General features: G+C 52.2%; 1 protein-coding gene across 2 annotated transcripts in view; it reads left to right on the top strand.

The window, feature by feature from the left end:
- The first annotated feature begins 4,076 nt into the window (after positions 1 to 4,076).
- Spns2 (SPNS lysolipid transporter 2, sphingosine-1-phosphate) overlaps positions 4,077 to 19,817 on the top strand; it is a 36,670-nt gene continuing 20,929 nt past the window's right edge. For both annotated transcript variants that reach the window (XR_007833109.1, XM_051168224.1), the window contains exons 1-2: positions 4,077 to 4,480; positions 19,577 to 19,642. Coding sequence is in view for 1 of the 2 variants with exons in the window: in XM_051168224.1 (XP_051024181.1) it covers positions 4,111 to 4,480; positions 19,577 to 19,642 (436 nt within the window). In the remaining variant the exon portion in view is untranslated. The remainder of the gene's footprint in view (positions 4,481 to 19,576; positions 19,643 to 19,817) is intronic.

Genomic DNA, 19,817 nt, shown 5'->3' with positions numbered 1-19,817 from the left:
TGATCTCCAGTTCATCAGCCTTGCTGGGACTCATTGCATGTTTTCACAGAATGGTGCATAGAGCCATAGTCTTACAACGTGTTCTGTGGGAATATGGTAGCTTCTCCCTGCCCCTGGGAGACTCACAATGTACATACTCATTGTCCTGGTTAAAGTTTTTATTACTATGGCAAAACATCATGACCAAAGGCAACTTGGGAGAGAAAGGATTTATTTTACTTACATTTACACATCACTAAAGGAGCTCAGGGCAGGAACTCAAGGCAGGAACCAGGAGTCAGAAACTGAACCAGAGAGCATGGAGGAACACTTCTCACTGCATTGTCCTTTATGGTTTGCTCAGCCTGCTTTTTTACTGCACCCAGGACCACTTGCCCAGGGATGATACCACCCATGGTGGGCTGGGCTCTCCCACATCAATCATTAATCAAGAAAATGCACCACAGGCTTTGCTCAAATGCCAAATTAGTGGGGGCAGTTTTTCAGTTGAGGATCCCTCCTCCAAAATGATTGTAGCTTGTGTTAAGTTGACATAAATTTAGCCAGCACACTTATAGCAAAGATCTGAGAAGTCTCTCAATAAGGAAATATCTTCGTTTACCCCATTTCCCAAATACAGTTATCCTTGGAGTAGCTGCACCTAATGTTCTGTGCCTTCCTTGTTCTGGACATTGTTGTTGAGACAATGACTCACTGTGTAGATCACACTGACCTGAAACTTGTCATCCTCCAGCCTCAGTTTATTGAGTTCTGGAATCATAGGTGTGTGAGAGCTCATATGCAGCAGTCATTGTCTGAAGCTGCTGCTGGGTTTAGATTCTCACCATGGCCAGGGAAAACAGCCCTGCAGAAGCTGTGGGCAGTGGTGGGAACCAGGGAAGTACTAACTTAGCAGGTAGCAACACCTTGGGTGGATTGCTTCTTTCCCTGGAGCCTCTCAGCTTCCTCACCAGAGATAGAAATAATAACCCAGGGGGCTGGAGAGATGCCTCAGAGATTAAGGGCACTGACTGCTCTTCCAGAGGTCTGAGTTCAATTCCCAGCAACCACATGGTGACTCACAACCATCTATAATGTGATCTGATGTCCTCTTCTGGCCTGCAGGTGTACATGCAGGCAGATCAGTGAAGGCATAATAAATAAAAATTTTTAAAAACCACCTTAAAAAAAAAAAAAGAAGAACCCACAAGTCTGATGGACATAGTGGCTCACACCTTTAATCCCAGCACTTGGGAGGCAGAAACAGGCAGACTTCTATGAGATGGTTTATATAGTGAGTTCCAAGACAGCCAGGACTCTATCTCAACCTGCCCCAAACAAACAAACAACACCCCACAGGCCACCCTAACCTATAGTCCTAGAACACTACCAGGAGTTGTCATAAAATTCTCACTCACTCACAACCATATAGCTCTTCCCTGCTTACTGTTGTTTGTTTTTTTTAACTAATTTATTTTTATTTTATGTACATTGGTGCCTTGACTGCATGTATAGCTCTGTGAGGGTGTCAGGTTCTCTGGAACAGGAGTTACAGATGGTTGTGGGCTGCCATGTGGGTGCTGGGAATTGAACCCAGGCCCTCTTGAAGAGCAGCCAGTGTTCTTAACTACTGAGAACCCTCTCCAGCCCTACTGTTGTTTCTATCACCCTGCCTGTGGATAGGAACCCTTTATCTTACACGAGATCAACTCCAGAAACTTCCTTTGAGTTAGAAGTCTTATAGTAGGGATGGATGGCTTTCCTGGCAGCAAACCAGGGTTTTCTCCCCCCTCCCCTGCTCCAAATATGAAGGACTTAAAAGTCTGCCCTCCTTCCCTGCTCTAGAATTCAACCAGGGGAGGCAATTAAGGGCAATGGATCAAAGACCAAAACTTGCCTCCCTGGACAAGGCTGTGAAAGGGTGAGGGTTTAGGGGCGGGAAAATGCAGCCTGGGTAGAGTGCAAAGCCATGGCTGAGCCTCCCTCCCAGATCCACAGCTGGGCACACTGTCCTCTAGCTGGCACAGTCACGTCGTTCTGGAAATCATTGCGAGGGCCCAGTTCTTGCCCCATGGAGCTTCTGGGTCTGTACTTGTCTGCTAATCACCTGTTATCCCTGGCCACCCACTGAAATCCCCCCTGACTGACTTTGCAAGCCAGAATTCAGCCAGCTGGAAAGAGGCAGCAGGCAACTTTCAGAATGAAATCTGTTTTCCTAACCTTCCTGTCACAGCCATTCATACTCAACACAGTGGAGCATATTTTTAGTCACTTCACAGAATTTAAAAGACACCTTGAAGGCGCCAAGAAACACCAGCTTGGGGATTAACTTTGCTCACTAAGACGGTGGAGTGTGTGTGTGTATGTGTGTGTGTGTGTGCACGCAAGCGCGTGCGTGCCTCATGCTCTGTCATCCACTGGCTATGCTATGACTCACTGTGGCCGACACCTTCACAAGATGCTCCTGTTGTGGACGTGGGTCCTGGAGCAGCCTACAATAGCACGGAAGCTTTCAAACTAGATGGTGATTTCAGAGCCCTGGATTAGTACCAACCAGACCATTGACTAGTTGTCTGTTTATGATGGGTCACTCTGGTGACCTGGACCCTGTCTGTGAAACAGACAGAAACCACTAGATTTCTGAGGGTCTGTCTGAATTAACACCACTCCCCAATTTGAACCAAAGGCTTGGCACACGCTAGGGAGAATCTGTTATACTGGGTTTTAGTTTCTTTCTTTTTTAAACTATTTATTTATTTAGAGAATGTTGGCCTGGAAACTCAGAGTTGGCCTTAAACTCACAGAGATCCACCTGCCTTTGCCTCCCAGATGATGGAATTACAAGATTGTACTCCCATAGCCAGCATGGACTTATTTTTACTCAAAGCCCGAAAGAGATGAGAGAGAATGAGAGAGAGAGAGAGAGAGAGAGAGAGAGAGAGAGAGAGAGAGAGAGAGAGAGAGAGAGATGCAAAGTAGCTCCTTGGACCTGGGAAGACCATTCTGTACATAGAAGCTACCCAGCTGCTCTCCGGAGCCGACGGAAACCCCATTCCAGCTCTTAGACTCTAGATAAAAACAGAGACCCGGTAAAATAGTAGAGGTCTTGTTCAGTGTTAAGCTGCACACAGAGCAAATTTGGGTTAGGATACAGCTTTCCAGCTTTCACTAAGGGCTTTGGGGAGATGGTACCCTCAGATTCCACTTTGTTCCCTCACCTCCCTCTATTTTGAGACAGGATCTCTCCTGACGCAGCCTCCCAAGTGCTGGGGGTTACAGGTGTGGGGCACCATGCCTGGCTTTGAGGAGGCCCTCCTGGTTTGCTTGGCCCCAATTCCAAGCCCTACCTCTCACAAGCTCCACTTTGTGGGGGTAGAGATGTGGTCAGGGTGTACACACAGGAGTGGGCCTATGGTAGGTTGTAGAGAGGAGAGCTATGTGCCTTTCATGAGGTCTGTGGCCTGGGTCCACCAATCATGTTTCTTAGGCAGTCCTGCCTAAACTGATTGAATTAAGGTGAGTAGCTGCTGGTGCCACCAGCTCTCCAACAGGTGCCCCTGTTTTGACCATCTGAGACATTTTTCAAATGCATAGCTCAAGCTCTGGCCCTCCCTTGGCCTCAGCCCCCTAGGGGTCCTCTCCCACCGCAGGGGCAGGGTGGAAGTTGAGTAGGGTCTAGGGCATCCTACTTCCCTCACCTAAATCCTAATCAGTGCTGCAGCGTCCCCGTAATCCCCTCTGATCCCCGAGGTTCCGCGGTTGCATGGCTCCTGCGTGACTTGCGCCCCCGTCAGGCGGGTGGGGCTCTGCGGCCAGGCTCCCCCACACCCTCACCTCCCTCCCGGGTCAGCACGTGCGGGGCGGAGCTGTAGCCTGAGCCCGGAGGTGATTGGACACGAGCCTGGTGGGCGGGCCCGGCCGCAGCTGTCAGAGCCGCCGGGGCCGCGCGTCGGACCGACTGAACAGTAGCAGCGGCGCAGCCTGGGCTGGAGCCCCAGCGCAGAAGCCGACGGGCCCGGCCGGGATGGTGCAGCGGCTGCTCCGCGGCGCGCGCACGCACTGAGCGGGCCCGGGCTGGGCCTCGCGTCCCTCGCGCCCCCCGCGCCCCCCGCCGCCCCGGTCCCGGCGGGCATGATGTGCCTGGAATGCGCCTCGGCGGCGGCGGGCGGCGCGGAGGAGGAGGAGGCGGACGCCGAGCGGAGGCGCCGGCGCCGGGGGACCCAGCCAGGGGCTGGAGGTAGCGCTTGCTGCGGGTCGCGGGGTGCCGGGGGCGCCGGAGTCTTGCCCGCCGACGAAGAGGTGCAGACGTTGTCTGGCAGCGTGAGGCGGGTCCCGTCCGGACTCCCCAGCATCCCCGGCACCCCGGGCTGCGCAGCCGCTGCCAAGGGCCCCAGCGCGCAGCACCCCAAACCCGCCAGCCTGGGCCGAGGGCGGGGGGCAGCCGCTGCCATCCTGAGCTTGGGCAACGTGCTCAACTACCTGGATAGGTACACCGTGGCAGGTGAGCAAATGCCCCATCCAGCCCGAGGACTAGGGGTCCTTCCATCCCAGGTGCCCTAGGGAGCTTTTGGTTGCAGCCCCCTAGATCCAAGCCCTCTAGAGAGTGCCTAATCTGTTCAAGTGATACTCTCGTGTTCCACGGGTCCAATCCAGAGCACCCTACGCTCACTGTGCCAGGGGTTGGTGGAGTTGCCACCCCTGGAGCAGCCAGTGAGTCCTCAGCCCTTGACGGCCCATCGTTGTCCTCCCGGAGTCTCCTCTGCGTCCCCCTTGCCTTCTCGCCTGTGCGCCCCCTCCCTCTGCAGCTGCAGATTCCCGGGCCTTTCCTCCTCTTCCTCTAGCCCAGGCCGTCTGTGCGTGCATGGCCCGTCTGTTCCTTCTTTTCTCAGCCTCCGCCACCACCGCCCCCCCCCCCGCATGCGTGCGGCCAGTGTGTGCGCCCCTTTCGGGTGTGCGCCAGGCAGCACGAGTGTGTGCGCGCGTGGCGGCGCGGATGTGTGTGTGTGAGCTTGTAAGCGCGTGGCTGACAAAGGCTCAGGCCTGCGGGGAGCCGAGGGAGGGGCGGGGCGGGTCCGCGCTGCCTGGGGACCCAGGATGCGGTTTGCAGCTGGCCCTGGCTTGAGGCCTGAAGACGCCTCCTTCTGTTCCTTGGCGCTTGGGGCCAGGGGCAGAGCATAGGCCTGGAGGGTGGGGGGGTCTAAAAAGAGGCAGCCTCATGCTCTTTGCGCATCTTTGCGAATCAACCCCAGGTTTGGGACTGAAATGGATACAACTGGGTTTCTGTCCTGGCTGTGCTTGATGTGTGACCTTGGGCCAGTTTCAGCTTGTATTTAGGTCTGTTTCCCTTTGTGAATTGATTGATCCCTGGGCCTCTTAGGGTGGATGTGGCTCTGGGATTCTATTCTGCTGGCTTCTCTCCCTGTCTTCGCAGGGGTCAAGGCGTAGGGACTTGTGCTAGAGCCCTGCTTGAGGATAATGCAGCTTTGTAAAGAAAAGAATCTGACTAGGTTGGCCTCCAGGGTTCCCTGCGGAGGAGAGCAGTTCCGAGGATCTGACAGTCTAGTCTAGAACCTAATGAGAGAGAGGAGAAGGAAGGGAAGAGAGATAGGATGATTCGAATATTTTGTACAACACTAAAGAAAACTCAATGGTGATTGGGAAAAGAGAGCTCTGTGCATGCCACCTCTGGGTACCTGGGTGCTCTTCTTTGGTCCTCAGTCTTCTCCCGTGTTGAATAGTTTTTGTGTCAAGTAGAACGAAAGAACTCTAATGGGAGAGCAGAAACTGCCACCCCACTCTTGCTTGTACACCCACTCACTCTTGGCTTTCTGTCCCTCCATGGGGGTGAACTTGAAGTAGGTGCCAGTGGCATCAATTTTTGGGTCAGGCTGTCCCTAAAAGACTATTTCCCTTCTCTGGTGAGCAAGAGCATAGTGTACCCTCAGCTGTGCCAACCTACCATACAAGTGATGTGCTGCCTGGGACTCAGGATCTTAGGTGCCACCCTGTGAGGACAAGCCAGAGAACATTGGGGGTCTTCACTTTGCAGAACAGGCTCTTCCCAGCTGGAGGAACTCAGGCCCATGAACAACTCTATCCAAGATTGCCCAGGGATGTGATCAGCAAAGCAGGTGTTAGACCCCCCCTTTCTGCCTGGCGTGGGTCTCTTCTCTCTTAGGTAGAAAGTATTGGAGTGCCTTTTAGTGCTGTCATGCTTCCCAACTTGTTTTATTCTGGCCCCAGACCACCTCTTCCGAGGTCCCTAGAGGAAACCATGGCCAAAGGCAGAGAGGGGTAGGTGGAACCCGCTCGGGGAGGGGCCTGGGGCTTATCTACCTTCACCAATGCTTAGAGCAGAGTGGGAGACTAAGATAGCAGATTTCTGGTGAATGGGGTGGGGGATGCACAGTGGGGAGGAAAGTTTGGAAAGCTCTGGACAACCACATACCTGAGCTGTGCATCCTTCACTGTGCTGCTGCCCAGGGCGTGAGCTTGTGCACTATCCCCCGCCCCCATCCCCAAAACAGCATGCATCATTTCCTCTCCGGATAAGCCTGCCTCCTTTCTTTATGATGGCCTTCCCTCCTCCTGACCCTGAGATCAGGTTTTTAGGAATATTTACAATCTCTATGGTGACTACTATGGCTTTCATGGTCTTATGCCAGGACCTGAGTCCACCTGTTGTCTGCTGGTCCTGCTGGGAGAGAGGCAGGCATACAGACACTCTGTTGTGTGGGTACTTTTGATGCTTGGGCCTACCTGACCCCTAAGAACCTCACAGTCTGGCCCCAGCAACCTCATCAAAGCACAGGGAGTTTCTGCTTTTTAATTTTTTTTATATCCCTCCTGTACAGTTCTGTTTTCTCATAGCATAGCCAGTTCTGTCCAGAGGAGTGCAATTAATGCAAGATACATATGAATGCCAAAATGTTCAGTTTTCAGACAAAAGAAAGAAAGAAAGAAAGAAACATGTGTAGCTAATATATTTTATTTGTAAGTGTGCATGTGTGGGTACATGTTCCTGCTGGTGCATATATGCATATGGGTGGATGTGGAAGCCAGAGTCAGCCTCAGAGGTGGCTCCTCAGCAACTGACCACTCTGTTTTTGGAGGCAGGGTCTCTCCTTGGCCTGCAGCTTGCTGATTAAGCTAGACTGGCTAGCTAGTGAGTGCCATGGAATCACCTGCGTCTTCCTCCCCAGTGTTGTGATTACAAGCACACATGAGCACAATTGCATGCAGTTTAGCTTGGCTTTTAAAAAACTATTTATTTTATGTGTGGGCAGGTGTGGATGTTAGAGGACAGCTAACAGGCATTGGTTTTCTCCTTCCTCTGTGAGTTCTGGGAATTGAGCTCAGGTCGTTATTCTTGACAGCGGAAGCCCTTGTTCTCCAATCATCTCAGTGGCCTGAGGCCTGGCTGCTAAGGATACAACTCAGGTCCTCATGCTTCCAGCCTTTATGCATCAAGCACCCCCCAGCCCTAAATAATACATTTTATTTGACAGGACTTGTTCAGCAAAGTTCTTATGTTATTCTGGGATACTTTTACATTTCTTTTCATATTGTCTTCCAAATCATTGGGTGATTTGGATTTACCATCACAGCTCGGGTCAGATTCACATGGCTGGGGTCACAGGAGAAAACAGTGCAGGGTTAGAGTCTTTGCCACCAGACTCTGTATCCAGCTGCATCAGTTTCCCAGCTTTCCAGTCACATGGTCTTGCAGCCAGCGCGTGAGCTTCCTGTGGGCCAGGTTCTGCCTCCACCTGCGCTGGTATGGAATGAATGAGAATGTACCCAGGGTACCTGGGTGGAGGCCAGATACCTGGGAGGGCTTCACAGACTGTCAGCTGCCTGCTCTTTTGTGCAGAGGCCCAAGCTGTGCCTCTAACCAGTATGTCCTTCCTCATTCTCTCTGTATATGACAGTCCCTTTCAGGCTGTCCTTTGGGATACCTTAGCGAGAGCCCCTCCCTTCTGCACCAGAGCTGGTCTCTGCCCTGGGAACTTGGGTGGCATCTGCCTCTATGCTAGCATTCCCAGCGCCACCCAGTGATCCAGGTAATTATGGGCTCTTCTCCCCATGGGAACCCCCTGAGGGCGGCCAGCCTCAGACTTAGGAAGGAGGGCTGGGCCCCCATACTCTGCTCCCACAGCACTGGTTCACTTGGATAACACTGAGTTAGCTTAGCAGCCTGGTCTGGATCCTTCCCTCCACCTTTTTGTGCAGATGCAGAAAAGGAGAACAAAGACACCTGTGGATTCCAGGGCGGGAGAAAAGTTCCCTTTCTGGCTCTTTTTCCTGGAGCTAGAGTGGCCTCTGCCCCTGGGCTCCCCATTTTCCAAGGATGGTCATACTTGGCTCCTGGAAGCAGGCACAGCCAAGGAGGGCTACCCTGAATTCTAATTGTGGTTGGTGAGTGACAATTTGATAACCAAGACCCTTCCTCAACATCTCCAGAGCACCTGTGCCCTTTCCAAGACCTGTTTTCTGTCCCTTTAATCCAGCTTGTGCCACTCTCAGCACCTGGAGTTGGGCATCATTGTGGGGGTTGGTGAAGAGAGACAGAGCCTTGCCCTGGGGGAGTCCTTTTCTGCCAAAGAAGCTGAGACCAGTATCCATGGCAACCACTCACTAACACAAGCTCAGAAGGAGTGATGAGCACAGGGATCCCGCCAGGAACACAAGCCTGGCAGACATGGGGCTTCCCTTGAGCCTCAGGGCTGTGGTACTAGACTGGGGCTTATTCTCCTCCAAGCTTTTTGTTCCCCTGTCTAGTTGAGTCTATTTAGGGCAGACATATAAGGAAAGTGAGGCCCAGGGTATCAAGACACACTTCAGGGTCGCACTCTGAATAGAGGTGGTCACCATGAGGATAAACATGCTTCTTGCCACCTTGGGTAGCCTTGTCCTGGCTGCTGCCATGTCTACACACTGTGGGGAAATCCCTATTAGGGCTCCGGGTGTGGTGTTCAGAGCACCTTTCTGGCAGCTGTGCCCAGGTAAACCTCAGAGTCCTGGAATGCCAGGTGACTCAAAGCCGGCTGGCCAGCCCCAGACCCCTGCTTCTTCCTCAAGGCTCTTCCTGTTGTTCCTGCTAGAACCTCCTACCGTTGACCTCCCAGAGGTCAGTACCTCTTAGAGGAAGTACCCAGGGCCCTTTACAGCCCTGGCTAGGCCTAAGTGTCCCGTTTTGTGGTTAGGGCAGGAAAGCAGCAAGGGCTGTGGGCCACAGCCTAGGCTGCTGTGCATAGATGGGGCTGTTGGGAGAGGGGAGACCCTCATCCCTTCCCCAGATTCTTTGGCAGAGGAAGTGGCTTTTGTTTCTGCTGGGGCATGGGGGTGGGAGGACTGAGATCTCGAGGACAGACAGAGATAAGAACAAAGGAGGTTAACAGAATACTGGCCTCATCCCCAGGCTCAGAGTGGCTTCTGGCCTAATGTCTTGCTACTTATTGGCTTTGCCAGACCAAACTATCCTTGCTGTGTAATTCAAGGTGTCTCCTATCCCTGAATCTATATTCAATGATTTTGTCTTTCTTGCTGTGTTGCTCCAAGGGTATTGTGAGCACGTGGTGTCAGGACAGCTTTTCTGGTGGCCCTGGCTCTCTCTGGGCCTCCCATCAGACATGGTCCCAGGAGCTGCAATCACTGGCTTCTGTTTCCCTGCAGATCCTGTCATTGTGTGCCCTTGTTCCAGAAAGTGTCCCTATCCTCTGGTCTGAGTCGGGTGTCTAATACTTTTTTTATTTTACTTTTTTAAAAATGTTAGGTGTAGTCATTTCATGCGTGTACATCACGTGCCCTGGGGAGGGGTGAGAAGAAGGGATCGGATACGCTGGAACTGAAGTTAGAAGTGCTTGTGGGTCACCATGTGGGTGCTGGGAACTGAACCCGGGTCCTCTGCAATGCAAGGGTGACCAGTGCTTTCAACCATCTCTCCAGCAACCCCTCTTTTCCTTTTTTAGATAGAATGTCATGTAGCCCAGGCTGGCCTTTAACCTGCTATATAGCTGAGGATGACTTTGAACTCTGGATCCTCTTGCCTCCTCTTGCCTAGCCCTCCCAAGTGCTGGGATTACAGGTATGTGCCACCGTCCCTGGGTTATGTAGCACCAGGACTCGGCATGCCAGGCAAAGCACTCTACCAACTGAACTCCATCCCCAGCCCAGCTCCAGGTTTTATTTATTTAATTTAATAATTTACATTTATTTATCATGTGTGCACACATGCCATAGCATGCTTGTAGAGGTCAGAGCTTGTAGGAATTGTTTCTTTCCTTCTGCAGTATGGACTGCAGGGATTGAACTCTGGTCATCAGCCTGGGTATCAGCACCTTTACCTGCTGAGCCGTATCTCCTAGTTGAGTTTTGTTTTGTTTTGTTTTGTTTTGTTTTGTTTCTCGAGACAGGGCTTCTCTGTGTAGCCTTGACTGTCCTGGACTAGCTTTGTAGACCAGGCTGGCCTTGAACTCACAGAGATCCACCTGCCTCTGTCTCCCTGAGTGCTAATATCTCCTAGTTTTAAACTGCCTGTTTGTTTGTTTGTTTGTTTGTTTCCATCAGGGCACATGGCCCCCTCAATAGGGTCACTATCTCCCTCCAGCCTCAAGAGGCTGAAATGTCTGTGATCCCAGTGTACATGGGAGCAGGCTCGGGTTAGGGAAGCAGTTAGATGCCAACCTCAGAACGCCTTCTTTGGAGTGGGTGGGGCACAGGTGAAGGATCAGGTCCCTGTGCAGAGAGGCTTAGGCCTCTAAGGCCGTAGCTGGTTTGTGGATTCTGCCCTTTTAACCTGGCCAGGATGTACAATGAGCCTCTGGGCTGGCATTTCCTGGAAGGAAATGAAAGGAAGTTGGGCAAGGCTGTCCTTGTCTGCCTAGTCTTCAGCCTGGACAATGGGGACCTCCTCACCAGACACGGAGCCACTTCTGGGCACTTAGAAGGACACTGTAGCGGGCCCTATTTCACCTATGGATAAGGCTAGCCCTGGCCCTGCAGTGAGATCCTGTGAAGTCTGGTCTTCCCCTGTTGGCTAGGAGGGGGTGAGCAGGCAAAGATAATGCACTGCCAGAGCTAGGGGACAGGGGACGCAGTTCTGGTCTCCTGCCTCTCCTTCTGCCCTTGGCTCAGCTGCAGAACTTGCTGGAGTCACCCGGAGCCCAGCTGTGGTCTCTGTGTCACTTTTGAGTGAGACTCCCAGGCAAGGATCAGGATTTGGCTTAGCAGACTATGAAGGGCCAGGCCTAGGCTAAGGGGACAGCTTCTGTGAAGCATGTGAGGACAACTGGTGTGGGCATTGACAGGAGACTTGGATTGACAATGGGAGCAAAGCCCCAGAGGTTGAAAGCCAGCTCAGCCCAGCTCCTGCTTGGTCCCTGGCTATTGTTCCATGTACCTCTGAGAGGTAGAGGCAGGAGTCCCTCAGGCTCTGTGGTCACTGGTGCAGGACACAGAAGGCTTGGACCAACCCAACTCAGGCCTCTTATCTCTTCCTTATGCTCTCTGCCCCCTGCCTTGGCCTCCTAGTACCTCCAATGGCCATACTGCCACACCTCTGAGGGTCAAGATAAGGCTGTGGCCACCTTGTCCCTGGCCCCTGGTGATCTGGGGAGTTGCCCTGCCAAGCCAGGGCTGTGTGGCTAAGCTGGAAAGGAGTGGCTACGCAGTGCCCCCAAATTGCTAAGGCTGAGTCTGGTTCCAGGAAAGGCAGCCCCAAATGATAGAGTAGAACCACAGGCCAGTGGCTGGTCCCACCCACCTTGGCAGTAGTTTGATGAGGAGGGGCATCTCCAGGGCTGCTGGAGGTCTGTGGAGTAGGGAGGGGTTTTCCTAGGGTTCAAGACTCCCTCTAGGCCGGAGCTCTTTACCAACATGGTCCCAGCCAAAAGTCACCCTAGACCGTTCAGATATTAATGGCCTAGCTTTGCAGGGTGTTGGAAAAGCAGAACCTGTGTATGTGAGTGGAGAACATAGCCAGTAAAGATGTGGTGGGATGCTAGGCCAGTTTTAAAATCAGCAGCTGAGATTCTAAGAAGGGAGCAGATGAGTTGGTCAGCTTGTTCCTGATGGACAGGCAGGGGTTGGTCTGAGAGTGTGTGTGCCTGGGCTGGGTCCTCAAGCTGTGGCTTCCTGGCCGTAGCCACCCAGAGCCAGGCTCTTGAGCCTCTGTAATTACGAAGGTAGAAGCTGCCAAGCACTGGATGGGAAATATTCCCACAGGGAGCCAGTGCCGAGGCAACCACACAAGGACCAGGTTTCTGAGGGGGACTGGCTGAGGGCAGTGTGGTGCTTCCCTTCAGATCCCCAGGACCCACTTTTCCAGGTACCCACCTCATTTCAGAGAAAAGAAAACCAAAGGACACTCATCTAGGCTGAAAAGCTCTGGACAGAAGCTGTATCCTACCCCACTGCTTAGTGATCAGGGATGGTCATGTGACATGTATGAAGTACCAACCATGTGCCAGGCACTGTTCTAAAATGTTTCACATGGATCAATGTGCTCAAGCCTCCTAGCAATCATGGGAAGCAAAATCAAGTCATAAAGATGGAAGCTATCTCAGAGAGGTTACGAAGCTTTTCTAATGTCACACAGCAGCAAAGGTAGAAAAGCTAGGATTTAAACCCAGATGGTCTGGCCCTGGAGTCCATGCCCCTGAGAAGTCATCTAAGCTGACTGCTCCTTCAGGAGAGGCTAAGGCAGTCATATGAGTGTGCTTTGGGGGGCAGGTGTGATTGCTACACAGACCACTCTAGATAACCAAGTAGGAAGAACACTCAAGATATCACTCTCTTGACCTTGAGCCCGAGGCTGCCTAAGGCAGGGCTTCCTAGGACAGTGCAGCTTTAAAAAAAAAAAAAAAAAAATCTTTTATGGGAGATGTATGTGTCGTAGGCTGAGATTGAAGGGGTACACTACCACACCCAGAAATGTGGCCTTTTCTTATGTTTGGCCTCTCGAAGGCTCTGGTGTCGACAGGATGGAACTGGCTGGAGGAGGCCTGGCATCCTGAATTGGGGGTTGGTCTTTTAGGGCTACTGACCATGATGGGGACTCACCCAGGAGCCTCTGGGATGCATGCAATATGAGCAGGGCCAGAAGGTGTTTGGCTCTAGGGTCCTAGAGGGCACCTCACCAAAAGCCTCAAAGATAGAAAGGATACTCTGGTGGGTGTGACCTTGGAGGGGGAAGTGGATCTTAACAGGTAACACTGAACTTCCCATGGCAGTGGTTGGAGCTATGAAGGGCCAGTCACAGGTCTGCATGCGCAGGGTCTTTTGACCACTGTGCTTAGAGATTTTTAGTGCTGGGAGTCAACCTGGAGTTTTGTGCATGTTAGGCAATTGCTTTGCCACTGAGCTATACATACCTCAGCCCTCTTTTTACTTAAAAAAAGTTAAATTTTTATTTTTAGATGGGGTTTTTATATGTAGCCCTGGCTGACCTGGAACTTGCTATGTAGACCAGGCTTGCTTCAAACTCACAGAAATCCTCCTGCTTCTGCCTCCCCAGTGGTGGGGATTAAAGGCATTCACTGCTATGCTCAGCTTTTTTCACTCTTTATTTATTTTATTTTTGTCTGTTTGTTTGTTTTTGTTTTTTCAAGATAGAGTTTCTCTGTGTAGCTTTGGCTATCCTGAACCCACTTTGTAGAACAGGCTGGCCTTGAACTCACAGAGATCCACCTGTCTCTGTCTCCCCAAGTGCTGGGTTTAAAAGCATGCGCCATGGCACCTGGCTTTTTTACTTTTTATTTTGAGACACTGTCTAAGTTTCCTGAGATGGATTTAAGCCTTTAATCTTCCTGCCCCAGCCTCCCAAGTCGCTGGGCTTTACAGGTTAAACCACCACGCCTGGTGAGAGAGGTCATATTTATTTAAAGCAGGCACACACTTTAAGAGTGACTGAGGCTGGGCGTGGTGGCACAAGGCTTTAATCCCAGCACTTGGGAGGCAGAGGCAGGTGGATCACTGTGTGTTTGAGGCCAGCCTGGTCTACAAAGTGAGTGTAGGACAGCCACAACTACGCAGAGAAACCCTGTCTTGAGAAACAAACAAACAAACAAACAGAGTGACTGAAAGTCTTGGACAGGTTTGCCACCAACCTACTTTCTCCATTCTGTCTATTTATTCAGGAAAGAAATGGGGGTCCAGGAAGTGAGTGGTCACAGCTACAGTTTAGTGCTCTGTGTGTGTGTGCTCATGTGTGTATATGTGGGAGTGTTTGTGCATGTGTGTGCGCTTACACATGTGCCAATTCAGGTACCATAGAAGTCTTGAGTGCTCAACACTTAGGCTTTATTTAGGCAGCTATGGAGAACCACAGAAGGCTCTGGGCAGCCATGGGCAGTGAGTTAACACCCTCAGAGCACATAGCACCCTTCACCTTGCTCTTGTCTATTGCAGTATCGCTGAGCCAGAGGACGAGTCAGCAGGTCTTGAGGAAGTTGTGGGTGATTCTGAGGCATGGCCAGAGCTGACACCCACCAGGCTGCAGCATTAGCCCCCTGAGTCCAGGAACAGTTTGGAGGGTCCTAGAGCCTCAGCCTTAGACCTGGAACCCAGGGAGTGACTGCTAAGTGTTTGTGAGGTCTAGCCGCAGGAGGGATGAGCAGGGACCAGCAAGGGTCAGAAGCAGGGAAGCTAGGCAAGGCAGTGAAGACGGGGTGATCCTGGGGCAGTAAAGGAGGGCTCCAGGTGACTCCTAGGGCAGCCTGGGTGTTCAGCAGTAGTGCTGGTTATGGATGGAGCTCACCGGAAGCTGTGGAAAGAGAGGCTGTGAAACTGAAGGACAAGAGGCGAGTGTGGAGTACACCAGTGGGGAGGAAGGAGGGCGGCAGTGTGTCCAACCCAACTGAGGACACACTTCAAAGGGCGGAACTTTATTTTTGTCTTGTTTTCTTTGTATGGTCTCATGTAGCCCAGGCTGGCCTTGAACTTGATATATAGCCAAGGATATCTTGAACTTCTGATCCTCCTGTCTCTCTGCCTCTTGAATGAGGGAATTAGAGGCATTATGTACTACCACACTTGGTATATTGCATGCTGGGGATGAAATTCAGGGCTTCGTGCATGCTAGGCAGGCAGTCTAACAACTGAACCACATCCCCAGACATGCTCCATGGTGGGGGCTAGCCAAGGGGACAGGTCAAGGTGTACCCACAACCAGGATGCATAAGGCAGGCATGGGAAGCCTGGTGGAGGCAGATACCAGAAAGAGGCTAAAAGCCGAGGTACCAGGTAGAGGCCAATCTTTTGCAGGATCTGTATGAGGAGAGGAGATCCTCCCCTGGGCCTTTGGGAGGGTTGTGATGGCTGTGAATGCACTGGAGAATTCAGGGTTCTGCTGTTCCTGGATATGTATCCTTGCAGGTGGAGACCCTGCGGGCAGGAAGCCCTTGTGAATATGGGTTGGGTGGCCTCCTGGAGAGGCAGGGCTACGACTGGAATAGGTTGCCCCCCACCCCACTGGAGTGGGAGCCTCACCTTGCCCGATCCTGGCTAGAACTGGTGGGCCAGTTGGCTGGGGTTGGCCTGAGCTGTGGGAAGCTGCTCCTGGGCGTGAGGCCCATCCTGTGACCCAACAAACCTCAGCCTCCAGGAAAGACTAAATGTAAGGCTGTGGTAAAGAAAAATAAAGGGAGGGGGGAGAGGATGTGTGTGCCTGTGCCAGGCTAGAGCCCAGAGGAAAATGTGAGCCAGCTGTGAGCCTCCATGACACATGCTTCCCGTGCCAGTGGCTATCAGGGTCCTGTTCTCCTGTCACCCTGCCTCCCTCCAGGCCAGAAAGAGCAAATGACCTAGAAAGGCTCAGAGGGGACATGATCTCTTTTGATGCAGTCCCTGCTACCCAAGAAGGTTACTCTGGCCTTACACCTACAGCTTTAGGGCAGGTAGGAGAGGGGATTCCAAGCCCCTGTGCTCTGGCTTCTAGACTTCTTAGGAGTTCCTGAGGACTTTGGATGGCCCTCTGCATGTGGAAGAATGGAGAAGTCAGGGAAAGCTTCCTGGAGGCAGAGGCAAATGTCAAGCTGGAAAACCACTGGATGAGGGAGTGACCACCTGGACAATTCTACAGATTTTGATATAACTTCCTTCCCTGAGATAGAGGTCTCTTTACTTCAGACCCATGCCATTTCTTTGGCTGTGGGTGGATAGCCACAGCCTCAGGATTCCAGGATGGGGTCATCATTTTCCTGCTCTCTCCTGATTACCCATCCTTTTGTCTCTCCAACACTTAAAGCTGTGACTGTCATTGTTGTGGTTCCAGAGACTCACCATGGGCATCCACTCCACCCCCTACTGTCCCTGGGGACCAGCTCGGAGATGGGCCCTGAACTAGGCGATAGCTACAAAGCAGTAAGAGGCAGGGTGACAAGAGTGCCTCTTTGCTTTCACCACAAATCTGGTGACTGTGGTGGAATCTGCATTTGGTCCTGCTCCTGCCTCTTGATAGAGACCCTAAAGTCATTGGAATTTTCAGAATGATTAGCGTATTTGGCATGCTAATGAGTTGGCTGGTGGCCATGCCCCCAGGGAGCCCTAGTCACTGGTCACTGAAGGCCCTGGCAGGGATAGAAGGCTGGGACAGAAAGGGAGCTGAGCACTGCGTTGATCACCATTGGCCAAGAGTTCAGTGAGGGAGGCCTGCATCCAAAGCCTCTGCAAAAATCCCAAAGGACTGCCAGGCATGGAGGCAAGCACCTTTAATCCCAGCACTCGGGAGGCAGAGGCAGGTGGATCTCTGTGAGTTCAAGACCAGCCTGGTCTACAAAGCAAGCCTAGGACAGCCAGGGTTGTTTCACAGAGAAAACCTGTCCCAAAAAACAAAAGAAACAAAAAATTCCAAAGGACTGTAGGTGGTGTTTTAGGAGGTGAGGAGGCCCTGTGCCCCTCCCTCATGTCTCAATGTTGTGTACTCTGTGTTCTATGTGTACTCTGAAATCTTTGTCACAGACTGTGTGTGTGTGTGTGTGTGTGTGTGTGTGTGTGTGTGTGTGTGTGAGTGTGTGTGTTCCCCTGAGTTCTGTTAGCTGTGCTAGCAAATGAATTGAATTTGGGATTGTGGGGATCTCACAGGACAGCCTGGGGCTTATGGTGGGCATCTGCAATGGGGAATAGCCTTGGGATTGAGTTTTTGCTCTGGGAGAATGGGTCTGATGCCTCCTTAGGTGGACACTGTCAGGGCTGAGGTGATTGTTTCCCCACTTGTGTCTGCTGCAGTCGCCATGGCTTGTGTGTGTGCCCCTGACCTCTCTCTGCTCACAGAGGCTATTAGGAGAGTACATTGACAGAGACAAAGCTTCTTTTTTCCCTTCAGTATTTCAAGACCTGATTTCAAAGCCATGTCCAGAGCCCGAGGTGCTATGTGGCAGTAGCTTCCTTCCTCTCAGCTTTAGTTTGTGTGCAGAATAGATGTGGCAAGTGGCAGGATGAGATTTCCCGTGAGAGCCTCTCAGTACCAGACTTTACAAGGAAGCAATCACTAACAACCTTAGCTCCCAGTCACAGTGGGTCCCAGGAGCTGACCCATGACCCTGTGTGTCCTCCCCTATTGAACTAACTCATCCTGATGCATCTTTGGGATAGTGCTAATATCAGAATGGACTAGGAAGCAATGGACACTGATTGGCTGAGGGTGGCAGGAGGGAGAGAAATAAGGAAAGGCTGTTTCAAAGAGGAGGCGCAGGAGCCAGTGTTGAAGGAGTGGCAGAGATCACTATGGAGAGCCTTGGGTCAAGAGAGAGAAGAGGCATTTGGAGTGGGGAAGCAGGCACTGGGTAGTTTGGGAGATGGCACTGTCATCCAAGAAATGAGGCAGGACAGTGTCCTTCTGGCCATAGAGGTAACTGGGTGGGGCCTGAGGCTAGGCTGCTGGGGTGTGCTGACTCTGAGTACTCTGCTAAGAGCTACAGAAGCAGAACTGTGGACCTGTTTGTTGTCTGTGTCCTGAGGAAGGGTTTGCACACTGAGGAGCCATGGGTGATGGTGACTGAGAGAGAGGCTCAGGAGAGAGAATGAGCTTGTGAGAAGGAGGTGAGTGTGGATGGTGCCTCAAAGCTGAGTCCAGTGGTGCAGCCTCTCGGCCTCCAAGGCTAGTCAGGGCACCTTTGGTCCCACACAGTGACCGTGGCCATCTGCAGGCCTAGCTCCTGCTATCCAGCTATGGCAAGGGCACTGCCCCATCAGACCTTGGTTATTAAGTCATTAGCTGGGCCTTACACTGCCTCTTCATTAGAATAATTATGGAGCATCCATTCAGGGAATTAGAGAGGAGGCTGCTTTCTCCCAGCTATCAGCTGCCAGCCACCAGGCAGGCCTGGTCCTACAGCCAAGAAGATCACTTAGCCTCCCAGCAGGGTCTGCAGAGGGACAATGACACTTAGTGCCCCCACCCCATCTATCCTACTAGTCCCAGACACTGTTGGTAAATTTGAGCCTATGCCTCAATCTCCTGTACCTCAGTTTTCTCACCTGTCCAGTGGGATAACCCTGTCAGTCTCGCAAGGCTAGATGAGCCACCCACAGCACAAACCACTCGTATCCCAGTAATGCTATCGTTGTCAGAGAAAGCTCTAGGGTCCCCAAGGGCCTCTGCTCCCTGTGTAGGCAGCTGTTGAAGGTAGGGCGTTGCCTCTTCCTCTTCCTTCCTAACCCCTTCTCTGTGGTAAAGGATTGTGGCCCAGTGTCCTTCTGTCCACAGAGATAACCTGGTGAGGCCTGGGGCTAGGCTGTTGAGGGGTGCTGACTCTGACTTGGCTAAGAGCTATGGAAGCACTCTGGGGTCTGTAGCCCCCATGCAGCTATGGCTTTGTCTGTCAGCTGTGAATGGCTTGTAGGTTTTTTGTTTTTTATTTTTTTAGCTTCTGTTAACAGAGCCACAGTGGTGAGTAAAAGTGGTAGAGTGGGAAGCAGTCGTGGTCTCTAAGACCTTCCCCAACCTAGAGCCTCCCTGAGACCTGCTTCCTGTGTCTGGAAACTGGAGTCCTGGTCATGAGAGCAGCTGGCATGAGTGGTGTATGTGTGCATGTGAAGTGTGTGTGTGTGTGTGTGTGTGTGTGTGTGTGTGTGTGTGTGTGTGTCCATGTGTCCATGTGCATAGGCTTGCACATAGGGGCAGGAAAGCCTGTATGAGTGCTGCCTTAAGCTACCTTGTCCTTGTTCCTAGCCACTGGTTGTCTCCACAACTGGCTGTGGCTGCATGTTGCTCCTTATCTGGGGACTTTCTGAATGACAGACCAGGGCCTGATCTCTCACTGGGGTTGAGCCCAAAGGTCAGCCTTACTGAGTGACCACAGAGGAGCCTTGCATTGCTTCATACTTTAGGCTCCTGCCATGACTGATGAGTGGACATGGTGCTCGGGCTGAGCGTGGGAGGTCCTCAGTATGTCTAGGAGGGAAGACTGGAACCCCAAGCTCTCCAGGGTTCTGGCTAGCTTATGCAAAATGGAGGCCACATCTGGGCAGGAATGCAGGAGGTGGGCCATGCCGGTCTGAGACAGGAGGGGTGGTGGTGGTGAGGTGAACAGCTAGTGGGTAATGCGAATGCCCCTGTGCTAGACTTTGCAGTAAGCACCCCATCTCTCCCCTCTAGGCGTTCTTCTGGATATCCAGCAGCACTTTGGGGTCAAGGACCGGGGCGCCGGCTTGCTGCAGTCAGGTGAGGCCTCTTCCTCTCTCACTGCCCGCCCAGGGAAGGCTGACACTCTTGCTCTATTCTGTCCTTGCTTCAGAATGAGTGTGGCCATTGCAGCAAACTCCCACAACCCACAACAGGCCCTGTCTGAAGCCTCAGCTGCTTTTCCTGTGAAGCAAAGTGCATGCATCTGCCCCAA

The sequence above is a fragment of the Acomys russatus genome, chromosome 25 (assembly GCF_903995435.1).
Source record: "Acomys russatus chromosome 25, mAcoRus1.1, whole genome shotgun sequence".
In the NCBI taxonomy this organism is placed as follows: domain Eukaryota; kingdom Metazoa; phylum Chordata; class Mammalia; order Rodentia; family Muridae; genus Acomys; species Acomys russatus.
Note: the sequence above shows the minus strand (reverse complement) of the source record. Positions and strands in the feature narration are given on the sequence as shown.